General features: G+C 40.9%; 1 protein-coding gene across 3 annotated transcripts in view; it reads right to left on the bottom strand.

Annotated features, from left to right (window-relative positions):
* PACC1 (proton activated chloride channel 1) overlaps positions 1-14069 on the bottom strand; it is a 34694-nt gene extending 20625 nt beyond the window's left edge. The window contains exons 1-6 of one of the 3 annotated variants that reach the window (XM_067565001.1): positions 13986-14069; positions 9047-9103; positions 7511-7613; positions 6275-6484; positions 3945-4099; positions 1234-1376 (exon numbers count right to left, since the gene is read on the bottom strand). In XM_067565001.1, coding sequence (XP_067421102.1) covers positions 1234-1376; positions 3945-4099; positions 6275-6386 — 410 coding nt within the window. In that variant the 5' untranslated portion in view covers positions 6387-6484; positions 7511-7613; positions 9047-9103; positions 13986-14069. Of the gene's footprint in view, positions 1-1233; positions 1377-3944; positions 4100-6274; positions 6485-7510; positions 7614-9046; positions 9104-13702; positions 13782-13985 lie in introns of those variants that run through there. The other 2 variants (XM_067565002.1, XM_067565000.1) reach the window with 2 other exon arrangements.
* Between the last annotated feature and the right edge of the window lie 749 nt (positions 14070-14818).

The raw sequence follows: 14818 nt of genomic DNA, 5'->3' as shown, positions 1-14818 counted from the left end.
TACTGCAATAAAAATGTTGAGGATGATAATACTAAAAATATTTTCCCCTCCTCACCTCCCAGGACTGGCTGTCTCCATAATCTATATGAACTACATTGTGGTGTGTTTTTCTTCCAGCTCTGCTCTCTTTTCTCTCATCATGTGTGTGAATATTGCTGGTTTCCCAATTTAGGACCTGATTTAAAGCCCATTAAAATCAATGGAAAGACAGACTCCCATTGACTTTAATGGGTTCCAGATCAGAGCCAGAGAGAGCGGCAGAACCAAGTAATTGTAACTAAATGCAAAGACTGAATAAAAATAAAGTTCCCCCTTGCAGGTAAGGGAAGTTCAATAAAAGGGTGAGATTTAGAAAACTGCTCAGTGCTGGACTAATTCTGCTCCCACTGCAGTCAGGGAGGACAGGCTATACTGCATCTGGGAGCGAGCTTCTCAGTATGGATCCATAGACTCATGCTAGCCAGACTCATGCCAGTGGACTAAGAACAGCTAAATACACATTGCAGCTCCGGCTAGAGCTTGGGGAACCTGCTGAGGCCAAACGGCAACATCAGAGCAATATCTCCACAGCTCTTTTTAGTGCGCTAGTGTGAGCCCCACTACCATGAGTCAGGCTTGCGCCCCCATGCAGTGCAGACGTACTGTGGGAGTTTTACCATTTGCTTAAATGGAAGCAGAGTTTGTCTGATGCTGAGTGCTTTTGAAAATTCCACCCAAACAAGTCAATCATTTTGTAGATCCTTATACTAGGGTCCTGAGTAACTGTTTAAGCTTTCAGATAAAACATCATTATTAAAAAGTTAGAATCAATTGGTTAAAAAAAAAAAACCAACAAATAAAAACAGAAAATGATAATTTTTTAAAATGTATTTCCTGTTTATGCTGTCCACTGAGATTCACTGCCAGGTCATCCAAAGCGGCCGCACAGACTGCAGCCAGCAAGTGCGTACATCAAAGATACTGAACGGCCAAAAGTCAAGTGAGGAGTCGCTGCAACATTGATCAGAGGTGATTTCTGCCACTGAAAACCATTTCCACAGTTCAAAATTCTTCAGTCACCATTGAAATGAATTACTAGAAACCAATGTTTCCAAAACACGATCTAGCCCAAACACACACCTAAAATCAGTAAAAGCAGAAGTGGAAAATAAGAAGCCCTACTTTCATTCTACTAGTAACAATATGTATCTTACAGTGTATTTGCTAGGCCATGCCTTTTATTCCTGTACATACCTGTTGAGGAACTCCTGGAAAGAAGAGAACAGAAGGTAGTCTATTGCACTGAAATCCTGGTCTGTTTCATTTAAGTGGAACTGCAAAAACACCAGTTCCCTTTTCTTCACATCCCGAGGTCCTTGGACAATCAAAGCATGTTTCTATAAGCACAGAGAAAGAGAGAGAGGGGTTGATAGAACTATGAAAAAAAGTAAAGGAATCCCCATTTCTTGTCACTGAACTTGCCATCTGTCACTAATGCATGACAGAAACCTAGCATACATCGGGATTGCCATGCCTTGGGTAAGTACACATCGATTAAGAAGTCCAATGAGAATGCCAGGACATACCTAAATTCCTACTTGCTGATTAAGGGTATATCTACACTGCAAAGTGAAGGTGTGATCACAGCATGGGCAGGCATACATGCTAGCTTTAATTTAGCTAGCCTGGGTAACAGCAGCAGCATAGTAGCCTGAGCTAGCAACCCAAGTAAGTACCCTGGGTCCCTAGAGGGCTTGCACTCTGGTTGCTAGCTTATGCTGAAGCCTGTGCCACCAAGCCTACGCTGTTTTTGTTACCCAAGCTAGCTGGACGGAAGGTAAAACACAAGTATGCCTATCCATGCTGTGATCACACCTTCACTTTGCAGCGTAGATACTGCCTGAGACTTGAAGTCTTTCAATCAAGACTGGATGTCTTTTTAAAAGTTCTAGTTTCACTAGAGTCATTGGGCTTGATGCAGAAGTTACTGGGTAAGGTTCTATGGCCTATGTTATGTAGGGGGTCAGACTAGATGATTATAATCCCTTCTGGCCTTAAAAATCTGTGAATCTTTGATTTTTCAGCTCTCGGAACCTGGAGCGTGATCCTCGCTAGGCTAGAAGTATGTCTACTCTTCAAGCTGGAGGTGAGAGTCCCAGCTCAAAGAGACATACCTGTGCTAGCTCTCCCCAAAATAAAACCACAGTGTAGCCACAGAGGGCTAGCCTCCCCAAAACATGCCTGTCTGAGACACGAGGCTCAAAATGTAGACATACCCCAGATGGAGGCCCACTGGAAGAGCAGTGTTCCATAAAATATTGTAATAGAAGTCCCATGACTACAGTTGCACTACTGTAAAGCGAGACGGTATACAATCTAGTGGTCAGAGCATAGGACGGGGAGTCCAGGGACTTTGATTCTGTTCATTTTGTGACCTGGGGCAACAATTAGCCTCTATGCCCCAGTTTCTCCGTCAATAAAAGAAGTGCTAACTAATTAACGCTTGTAAAGTGCTCTGAGATTTGGATGAAAAGGGCTATGTAAGTTTGATAATGTTGTGTGTCATTGCTACAGAATACTGATGTATGTTATAAAGGCCAGTGCCGTTCCAGGGCCCAATCCTACATTCTTGGTGGAACCAAACATCCTATTGACTCCAACCTGCCTTGAAGTCACTGGGAATTTTGCGTGCACAAGGAATGCAGGATTGGATCCTAAAAGCCTCTGTAGGCAGCCCCTGGATGACTTGAAAATCTACCTGAGGAGAAGGTTGGGATTCCCTGCAAAAGAGAATGTCACTCATCTAGTCCAAGCATCTCAAATGAATACAATTTAAGATCTAGATAGACATTCCTTGGCTCTCAGCTTTGCAAAGTGATGTTAGGGAGCAGAACCCCACTTTAAGCAGAGAAAACACCATATTGTACATGAAGTTGTATACCAGAGCCTTCACACAGGCAGAGGACTGACAGTGTGGAGTCAAATGCAGGATACAAGATCACCAAGATTCTTGAAATGTATCTAGTGCATGCAGCATAAATTGCAGGATTTTAGCACACTGAAAAAGACAATCATAACAGAGAGAGAGAGAGAGAGAGAGAGAACGCGCGCGCGCGCGCGCGCACACACACACGCACACACACACACACATCACACTTGAACCTAATGTAGTCTTTGCTCTTAAATAAATATCAACACACAGAACAGGAGAAGCAACTCCCCAGAAAGAAGTGGACACACCATGGGAAAAGCGAAGAGGAAAAATGGTTGGCATGAAAGGGGGTTTACACAGACTGCCTTAAAAAATGGCTATTAAACATGCACAATTTTAGACTCAACAAACTGATTTGTTTGTTTTTTAAATAAAAATTATCTAAATATGATCAAAAATTGCTCTTGCAAATGCAGCAAATAAAGGGGGACTACAACTTAATTTCTTTTTACATGAGCATCATCTCTATTGGTTCATTTGATATTCACCATGCCTTCCTAATTCTAATCAGTTTAGTTTCGTGCTGAATTCACATGAAGATTCCAGCAAGTCTGGTAAAATGACATTACAATGTATGTATGTACATCAACATATGGAATATGTAAAAAAGGAATCTAAGAACCTATCCTGCTCCAACTGAAAGTCCATGGAAAAGCTTCTACTGCCTTCAACCAAAGCAGGATTCAACAAATTGAACATATCTCACAATCTAACATTGCATGCCAGTGTTCCACTTTATTCAGATTTTTAAGCGCGCACACACACACACACACACACACACACAAATAAACCAACTGAGGTCTTTCACATTTCTAAAAATAAGGACTGATTGTGCAAAAGAAGTTAAGGGAAAAAAAGAAAGCAAGTACTTCACAGCAGTTCTTGGTTAGCATATACTGCTACTTTGCAATGCTAAAGTGCAAAGAACAATCCCAACCGGTAAACTCTGTTCCTTTGTCCTTTTAATTATTACCATAGTTTGATTAGTAAAAGGATCTGTGTAGTTGATTCTCTGAGTGGTGCACTCAATTTCTCCTGGCTGACCTGGGTTTATCAGAGGTGGAATGTGATCATAGTAATGATGCTTGCAGCTAAGCAGCTGAGCCTTGCCTGGGTAAAGTGCAATACCTGTTTCAGGGGGAAAAAAGGTGGAAGAAATGTAAATAAGAGTTAATTTCTTGCCCTAGTAAGTGGATTGTCATTTTATGATTTAATCCTGCAAGGTGTTGAGCTTTCTGAGCCAGATCCAGCAAAGCAATCCAAGTTAACACGTGGTTAAATGCTCTGCGAACTAGGGTTAAAGTGCTCAGTACCTTGCAGGATTGAGCCCTGAGTAGCAGGTTAACAAAAACCTTGCCTCTTGCTCTTTTAAACCCAAAGCTCACCAAAGTCAATAGGAATCTTTCCATTAACCTCAGAAGTACTGGATCAGGCCCTTAAAGCTCAATCCAGGAAAGCACTTAAGCATGTGAAGTAGGCCTACTGAAGTCAACAGAACTCCTCAAGTACTTAAAGTGCTTCACTGTTTTACTGGAGCAAGGCCTTAAACCATATCGTATAAACCCTATATTAGGAATATCCAACAGAAATAAATGGACTCTCCAAAGCCAAATGGCTGATAAAATAAAAGCAAAAAGATGCTCCTTCCCATGGTATCAATGGACATTACTAACTATTATGTCAAGATAAATCCAAGACATAAAACGTGCGAACAAATTATCCTCTCTCATCACTTCTGTTATCAGGTAGGCAGGCTTTTTTTCCCACCTATGCCGCAATTAATATATTTAGCATAAAGTACAATGGTGTGTATAAAAATGTCATGTGTTTCTTTCTGGCTTCCGCCTCATGAACTAGCAAAGCTCTTATGCCACATTCAGTCTGGGAAACACATATTTGCTTGAAGATAATCTAGATCAACTACTAAAAAATAAATAAATAAATAAAATATGCTAAATGTGATAAATGATCATATGATTTATTAACCTACACAAATTACTGAAATAGCCTGTTTCCCTTACATAAGATATCAAGAAGGGCAGTACAGATCATCTAAAATACATTTCGCTGATCTCCAGTGTTCCATGCTTGAAAAGGGAAATATAGTCAGTTTTTAAAAGGGAGTTAAAGTAATTTCAACTGTCTCTGGCCCCCTGCTAATTTTTGTAATTTTACAATCGATTTTTTTTTTTAAATGTCTCTCTCTCCCCTATCATTGCGTGAAAGGCTCACACAAACCATAGGGGAAACCAACAAAGGCCCTGATCTTACAATCAAATCCACATGGGGTATACATTTGCACTTGTGAATGCAGCTCCACACAAACATCTGATTGCAGAGTTGGGGCTTAATTGACTACAGAGGAAAAATTAAATTAACTATACACAGCATGCTGTCAAATGCACACAGTACAGCTGAAAACACAAATATTTTCTCTCTAATCTTTCAGCAATAGTCATTGGAGGGATTACTCCTAACAAGAGTAGGTGGTAACATTTTCAGACAGAAGAGTGATTTTTAAAATCGACTCTATCCTTTTGAGTAAGCCGCTGCCAATGCTGATTTGAACTGCATGCTTTACCACACTGTGAATATTTTCTGGTTAAATGTTTATATACTACTCTAAGGCATTTTAATAAGAATAATGTAGTCAACAAATAACTGCCCTACAATGCTCTGATGTTGTGTTATGATAGTGATATGGTGGAGCTGTTTCATCACGCTGCATTGTCATGATCTCTACTGATGCAAATATTGCAGTGCAACAGCAGAATATCATACAGTGATAATTTTGTAGCTGCCTATAAAATCTTTTTAATACAAGAGCTCCGCCTTCTTTTAACCACCTTGATGCTTTGAGGGGCAGGCATCCTGGCAGCAGTCACATGTGTTGTCTTGGCTAGGTTAAGTAGCACTCCTGTGGTCAATGCTCTTCTCATTCTCCAGAGATCAAGATGAGCCCATTCAAGTCTATGGACTCTGCAAAAAAGCCTAACATGATCCCGTGAAGAGCTGCATGAACCTCTACAGCTAGTATTAATGTTATGTACGTTAACATTCAGCAACTCTGTCTCATAATAACAGAGTAAAGGTTCCATGCCCTGAAGCCACCACCACCATGGTTAAACGAAAAAAAGCAGCAAAGCCCAAAGCATTTTTTGCTTCATTTGGATCAACATGGAAAGTAAACGGCACCAGCACTTGTTACGTGCAAAATACTGTAAGTAACACATGCAAAAGTTTGAATGACGTCTTGAGATATCGTTGGACTTTACCACTATGATGATTTGTTTCCAGACTTACCAGGTGCATCATACAAGGGCACCTCCTTGTAAGAGACAGACATCACTGGGTGTTTGAGTTTTTCCCTGAAGTCAGTAATAGTTTGGTAGACAAGAAAAACAGCTACAGCCATGAGCAGCAGATAAATGAAGAGGAGAATTACTGAAAAGACATTCTTTAGGCAGGTCTTGCTGAAGTGCACAGAAGGGCTACTGGTACCTGATTCACTATCTAGGACAGAACAAAATACGGGATTAAAATTTGTAAGTGTATTTACGTACAGTCCTTCACGCTGAATCATGCAGAGTGTTAATTTCAAGATGAACTTTTAAAATGAAAGAAAACAATAGGCTTAGTTTGATTTAAAATACAAGAACAAATGTTTTTTGACAAGCAAACTGTTGGCTGTTACTTCCCAGGAACGAGATGAGGTATAACCGGTAAGTAGAGGGTTCTGCCTCTTTTTTAACCTCCTGCATAATGCATCGTGCCTAGGCGCATACTAGGCAGAAGAAAAATACATTTAAAAAGGCCAGTTCAGTTGAAAAATTCAGAGTTCACAACAAAAAGTCCCCTCTTCGAGCCTCTCTTTCCACAGGATAAAAAACTCATGTCTCCCAAGTCTGAACCAACTGATCCTGATCAAATTTAACCTATGCATTAATACAGAGGCTTTCAGTGCTGTAATGCTCTTATGTAGTTAGCTAACTGCAGTGTCTGTGCATCAAGTGAGAAGTCAGTTGTTTATATGTGATCCTTACATTTTTAAAGACAAATTTAACACCTAACTCCATATGCATATTACATAACCCTAGAGAAAAAAAATCAGAAGTTATCCTCTCTCAAACACTTTCACTATCCTTATCAACAGGATGGATCATATTCTCCAAAGTCCTTTAGACCTTTGCTCAGGTAGGCCATGCCTATGCTGCAGACTTGCAATACGCTGGCTACCTGGAATTGTACATTAGATCCCAGAAGGGTCAGCTCACCCCTTCATCCTGCTGAGGCAGAGAAGCATTTGCTTTTAAGTGGATTTTGCTGGATTTTCTTTGGTTCTAACACCAGGATAATGTCTGTGGCAGAGGAGAGACAGTGATATGGTCTCATGGATGAGGAACTCTTCAGCTTCCCTTTGATATTTTATTCCCCACAGTGAGCCATTTATTGTTTCAATTGCTCTCAAAGGACCATTTAAAACAGCAGCTTTTATTAGGCACTTGATAGTCAAAGGACTCTTGGATCAGCAGCTCTCACCTGGTAAAATAGCTGAGCTGGTGTCCTCCTGATCTTCGTCCTCTTCTTCCCCCTCCTCCACTAGCTCTGGATGTTCAGCTATGTGCTCCACGTCCTCACTCAGCTGAGGAGGGAAGGCAGCAAATATACGTTTTATATATGTTACTGTTTATTTGTATTATTGTAGTGCAGTGGGATACAACTGAGATCAGAGCCCCATGGTGCTAGGTGATGTACAAATACACAGGAAGATAGTCCCTGCCCAAAGAGCTTACAACATAAAGAGACAAGACAAAGAATGAGAGAAAGGAAGTATTATCCCCATTTCCAAGAGATTAAATTACTTGCCCAAGGCAACAAAGGAAGTATGAAAGCCCAAACTGAACCCAGATTTTTCAAGTCTCAGTCCAGCACCTCAACAACAAACACTTTTCAATGGCATCTTCAGCTCACTGTAACCCTCAAATTAAGATACTTTCTCATGATCTCAAACACATTCTTGAGTTGGAATGGTCCATCTTTCAGCATATGTGTTACTACAAATCACAACCTATGCCAAAGAACAAAGCATTAACACACTGCAATCAGAAGGGTGTGCAAGAAATGTTATTGTTTTTAACACAGATATTAGTGCAAGTTACTCCAGAGCACAGGCCAAACCACCTCAGCGGATGTGTCATTACAAATGAACAGCCAAAAAGTCCACAAATTGCTACTCTTTATTTTTTAGTTCAGTGTAGCTGCTAACAAACAAGTCAGTGCTTTGCAAAGAAGCAACAGAGATCAGATGCTTTTTTGTTCCACCATTCAGAGATCAAACTGCCATGACACTTTGTCAACATCATAAGCTTGTCATATCAGACAGGCATCAATATATAAAACAAAGCATCTGGACAAAGAACTGGGGAACACATTGAAAGCAAATCATGAAAACTTGGTGTTCCTTTTATTTAAGAAAGAAGTCCTTCCATCATCTTTTCCCCAGGTGTCCCTTATTTCATAGTTGAAGGGCTGAGGATCCTTCCTTTGTGCCAACTTTTGCCCCCGTCATTTTTTTTTTTAAACATTGTAATAAAATAGAATTGATCATTTTCACTTTTTAGCAATTTTTGTTCCAGATCTCAAATATTATTCCCATTTTACAGATGCAAAATCTTAGGCAAAGAGCCTGATTCTCCACTTTCCTCTTGTAACTTGGTATAGTCGTTCGCACTTGCCCAAAGTGAGAGCAAAATTTTACCACTGTTTTCAAACACACTTTGTACAGGTGTGAAAGACTTCTCAGAGTGTGAGGCAGCAGAGAATCAGTTCAGCAGAGAGAAAGATTTTGTCTACACAAGAAAATTGCCCCAGTACAACTTAAGGTGTGAATTTCAACCAGGTCTGTCAAATAATTAAAAAAATAATCGCAATTAATCACGAGCTTAAAAAAATAGTCGCACTGTTAAACAATTAATAGAATAACAATTTAAATTCAGCTTGGAAACATGTCCTCTGGAATGGTGGTCAAAGCATGAAAGGGCATATGAATGTTTAGTATACCTGACACGTAAATACCTTGGAACACTGGCTACAACAGTGCCATGCGAACACCTGTTCTCACTTTCAGGTGACCTGGTGAATAAGAAGCAGACAGCATTAGCTCCCATAAATGTAAACAAACTTGTTTGTCTTAGCAATTGGCTGAACAAGAAGTAGGACTGAGTGGACTTGTAGGCTCTAAAGTTTAAATTTTTTTTTTTTTTTTTTAACATAACTGCTTTTGAAAACAAACAAATAATTCTACATTTGTAAGTTACGCTTTTTCTGTAAGGAGATTGTACTACAGTACTTGTATGAGGTGAACTGAACAATATTATTTCTTTTGTTTATCTTTTTTACAGTGCAAATATTTTAACAAAAATAACATGTGAGCACTGTACACGTGGTATTCTGTGTTATAATTTAAAATCAATATATTTGAAAATGTAGAAAAATATCCAAAAATATTTACAATAAATGTAAATTGGATTCTATTATTGTTTAACTGTTGATTAAAATGGCGATTAATCACAACCATTTTTAAAAAATCTAGTTAATTTGCTTTGTGTCAATCGCTTGTGTTAACTGTGATTAATTGACAGCCCTAATTTCAACACATATAGTTAACCAAGTGCAGAAGGCAATGTGGACTCTTATTTCAGTTTAAGAGAAGATTATTGCAGCCTAGTTTGAGTTGATTAGGAACAGGTTTAGCTAAACCAAAATAAGACACTCTTATGATGAAATAAGAGTTTCCACAGAGCCTTTTGCACCAGTTTAATTAAAGTTTGACTATAGGAACCATTAGTTTGCAGCAAGCTGGCATTTGACTCTACCCTACAAAAGACTGCCACCTGTCCATGTGGACCCTGCTACCTCACATTAATAAATTATTAATAACCTTTGACCTAGTCCTCTTTGAAATGGGACTAATCAAACGGCTTTAACTAACTTAATACATGTCAGCTGGATCCACATGGACAGCCCCTAGCAGGCTAGGACAGGGTAGAGTCACACTGCAGCTTGTCATGAACTAGTTGTTGCAGTAGACAAGCCTTTTATCAATTTAAAAGCTGCTTCAAGTTATACTGGTGCAACTTTCTAATGTAGAAAAGACCCAAGGAACTTATTCAAAGTCACAGACTTCTCAGTGGCAGAACCAGAAATAGGTTCCTGCACTCCTGACATACTTCTTCTAGTACACAGACACTTCATCAACCTATATTGTCTAGGCAAGGAATTAAAGGCATTCTGTAATCCAGGCTCTGCCAGTGCCACACTTACACTACGGACACATTACTTAACAACTCAATGTCCCAGTTTAGCTCTCTGTAAAATGAGGACACTAGTATCTACTCTACACAGGTGTTTTGAGGCTTAATCAATGTAAAATGATTGAAATCCTCAGATCAAAAGTCCTATAGAAGCACAGAATGTAACAGAGTTTGTTCTTTCTTTAAACCTGTATCTTGCTCACATCTAGTCTAAACAAAGAAAACCAAGTGCAATGAGTGATTCTGAGTAGACAAACTTGGAAAAAAATGGGCCTTATTCAGCTTCCCAATTCACGGCAGTATGTAAATTCCAGTGAGAGAGAATTTCCATGTCAGATTAAATTATCCTATAAAAAAAATGACTGCAAGAAGATCTCACTGCGATATCAAAGTAGAAAACATATTATGATGCAACATTTATTCTCTTTCAGGGTAAATCTACAATTACCCTTCTTTAATATGCAGGAAAGGAAGAAAGAGGGAAAATCAAAAGCATTTCAATGCACTTGAGAAGCAAAATACGGTATTTGGAGTTCAGACTGGCGAGAGTCCCATTTTCACAAGTCTCTTACACTTAAAGCCAAAGGGCTGCCAGACCAAAGTGTACAACGCACTAACACCTGAGCCCAGATCCACAAAGCGACTTTAGGTGCCTATGTGTCTTCATGGCTCACACCCTTAGTAACTGGACCAGATGTATTGGTGGTCTAAGGCTTCTAAGGACAACTGACTTCACAGGAAGTCCAGAAAACTCATTTCACCACAGATGTGGGTACAAAATTCACTCCAAACCACTAAGAATCACATATAGCCCTGGATTTTAAGCTAAACTCTAGTATGGGGTAAGCCACTACATCTTGGTAGCACAGCATTCAATCCAGAGTGAGGGTATGCAACCTGACAAAACTTATTTCATAGCCAGCCAGACTAAGCTACAGTCCACCAATGACAGGATAACAAGAGAAGTATTACAATGCAAGTTTATTTCCATTTCTTCAAGTGTACCAAAATACGCCCAAATGAATGGAAGTTGCATTGTAACTAACAGATGCACATCAGCATCACTCACCTTCTCAGATCAACATCTTCCATACACTGAGTAAGTACATGGACAGCCAAATACGGTGATAACCACCCAACATATGATATTCCATCACATTCTTAGGTGGCAGAAAAGGACATTCAGTGAGGGGTAATTCAGGACAGAGGGTTCCAAAATCATGCGAGACCCAAAACTGGAACTGATCTCAGGACTGACATTCCTACTGGTGGTGCAATCATTAGAGAAATTACATTCCCAGCATAGGTGCTGGAACTAGGAGTGCAGGGGGTCCTGCCACCCCGTCTTGAAGTGGTTTCCATTATATACAGGGTTTGCAGTTTGGTTCAGCACCCCCACTATAAAAACTGCTCCAGCCCCACTGATTTCTAATGTCCAGCAGCTGGTTGAAGTGGGAGAGAATAGGCTCTGCTCTTTCACACCACCGAGAAGCTTGTCAAAGTTCTGTGGCAGTCTCAAGGGAGAGATAATCGCTCTAGAACAAATGCAGCAATCCTAACTGTTGTTGATGCACAGGGAAGGAAGTAAAATTACACGAGGAAACTGGCAGCCCAGGATAAAACTAAAAGTGTCAAGTCTAGGATCCGTTTGTCTGAGCTAATATAGCTCAAGTCATTGGCCTTGTAGAAGGAAATTGCTGTTTAAGCATGGAACCTTACTGGAGTCAAATTAGCAAAGGAAAGCTCACATTCAGGCTATGTTTACACTGCAGACCTGTACCGCTGTAGCTGTGCTGCTGGAAGTTCTCCCATGTAGCTGCTCTATGCCGACAGAAGAGAGCTCTCCCTCCAGCATAATTAAGCTACCCCCAATGAGCAGCTATAGCTATGTTGGCAGGAGAGTGTCTACCACTGACATAGTGTTAGTCCATACCAGTGCTTTCATCAATGAAACTTGTGATTCAGGGGTGTGTTTTTTCACACCCCGGATCGACCAATGTTTTACCAACAAAAGTGCTGGTGTAGACAAATCCTTATGCTCTATTCCCCTCAGCCAAAAAGAAAGGAAGCATAAATGGAAAAGACACAGAGGAGATGAGTAGCCACAGTGGGTGAAATTCATCTTGGCATGAAAAGCCAGTGTAAAGGAGCACTCTGCATGGAACTGAGGAGGGCTGGTAGCAACCACTTAGTGGGTGTCACCACTGATTTCAGAGTGACAGGCAGAGCAGGTGGACACAGAACCCACACTTCAGGGCCGATTTCAGAAATATCACCACCACATGCTCTTCACCCAACTCCTAACTTTATGTGAATGAAGTGAATTTCTTCCAATCAACAGAGAAAACGCTGCTCGAGGATGTAAATAAAAAGAGAAATGCTGTGTCGCATTTGTTTGTACATGAGGTTATTTAAATATCTTTTAATGCCTTCTAGCCTGACATGAGAAATGGGAGCAGAACTGATAAACACTGATAAGCTAAACTAGGGCTTCCCACAGGACAAGCCCAAGGCCAAATGTAGCCTGCAACTTTCTAAAACAACGCAAACAGCTGTGTCCCCTGTCTCTGAGCAGCTAAGGCAAAGGTGACCAGCTGCAGGCTTTTCTTGCTGATGAACTCAAACTGCATCTATCAAGCAAGATAGAAGTACAAGCAAATATAATACTATGCTTATATATGAGTTTGTAGCTGATATGCAAGCTAAGTGCAACCCTCAGGCATCTAGCAGGATAACAATTGGGTCTTCAACATCACTTCTTATAACAAAGGAATGGTCTGTCAGACATGAAAAGAGACAAAATCACCTGCCAACTGTATATCTTTACATTCTACCATATTATGATTGACTGTATTTTAAGTGGCATTTCCTTGTTTTTTAAAATAAAAATATGTATTTGCCTGTATCAAAAATCATCATGTTTCTTTCCTACATATTTAAATGCAAGGAGAGTAGGGATCGGGGCTCTACCATACACAAAGAAAGCAGGTGGCTGCATCAGGCAGCAAAATGATTCATGACTAGATCTCTGTGAGTGACTACAACTTGGGAGGAACGGACACTTTCTAGTTTGCTTAGGGCAACATAAAGCCAGCCAGTCAGTTTTGCTATGTCTCTAAAATTAAAGCTGACTTTCTACACCCTAGGTGACTTATCAAAGTCACCGAAGATCTGGATAACCAGAAGACAAATGTTTAATAAGGGCAGCGAGTGGAGCCAAGATGAAGATACTGGAATCGCTTTTAAATAGACAAAGGAAATAACACACACACACCTGCTCAAAGTGTAGCCATGTTCATCAACTCGAGCACGGACACGCCCTAGTGTGAGACTTAGTTGACCAAGTTTCATTTTTAATTCTCTGCTCAAGTTGTAATAATTAGCTGCAATGTTATTTAATTGTAGGTTTGGGGGTTACCATTACTGTGGCTATCACTGGACTGTTGCACCTCGCTAAAAACGGCTGCACCTGAACCGGCTGCTACGAATCCATCCGGCAGCTAGGTGATCTTATCGCGGTCTTGTAGTTTTTAAAGCACCGTCGCAATGCACTTTCCGGTGCACCGCGGCTCAGTCCCTGTTCCGGAGTTTGCTCACCGAACAAAAGACCCTTCTCCTAGGATGGAGCTGGCATTCCTTACGCAGATTGACTCTCACACAATCACATGCACTTTTCTCCTCCCCTCCCGCGCCCTCAGTACCTCCTGGTAAGATGTGGAGATCTCTTGTCTTAGCATGGCATCCGCGAGCGAGCTGGAACAAGCATCTGCCGCAGCCCCACGGGGCAGAAGGCGGGGCGGGGCGGGGTCTAAAGGCGCACAACAGCGGGCAGCCCAAAGCTCTGCAATACCAGATCGATCCTCCACGGCGCGTCTGCCCGGCTGGGAGGCTGTCAGCGCAAGCGCCTGGCTCTCACCCTCCACCTTCTCTCAGGCTGATGGCGTGAGAAGCACAGGATCCTGGGAAATGTAGTTGACATAAGCCCAGCACTGTCTGAAGCCTTTTCACGGAAGCGAATGATTGAAAGCGCTGCAGTTTATGGACTGTCCAGGGTGCAGCAGGAAAACAGCTTTGTGGGTGTGAGTCTGGGGTGAGCACCCCGATGTTCAATAACATTTCTCCACTGAGACAGCAATCCAAGCGTCTCGGGGTGTGTGATGGCCAGGAGAGGCAGAGCAGAGGGTGAATGTGTGGTGAGACTCTAGTAGTCAATCCCAGAAATTCAAAAATTATGTCAGGCCCCCAAAATCATGATAGGCTTTAAAAATAATAATTTTGGGTTATTTATATATGCCTGCTGGTTATTGAGCATTTAGGGTTCACAGTTTCAAGCTTGTCTCTCCTTCTAATAAGAGGACTAGAAACTTCCTTATTTAAAAATGAAAGCTGAAGTTAACACATAATCAGAACTGGGGCTTTAATAAATACACCAACCAATAGCAAGGCATACAATAAAGTCACAAGTGCTGGAATTTCTTTCTAAGCTTCTTTAGTAATTGCAGATGAAAGCTGCTTTGGGCTGTTGATGGGAAAT

The sequence above is a fragment of the Emydura macquarii genome, unplaced genomic scaffold (genome assembly GCF_026122565.2).
Source record: "Emydura macquarii macquarii isolate MOO-44397 ecotype Brisbane River unplaced genomic scaffold, CSIRO-AGI_Emac_v2 contig_2676, whole genome shotgun sequence".
Lineage (NCBI taxonomy): Eukaryota > Metazoa > Chordata > Testudines > Chelidae > Emydura > Emydura macquarii.
This window is presented reverse-complemented; position numbering and strand designations above follow the sequence as displayed.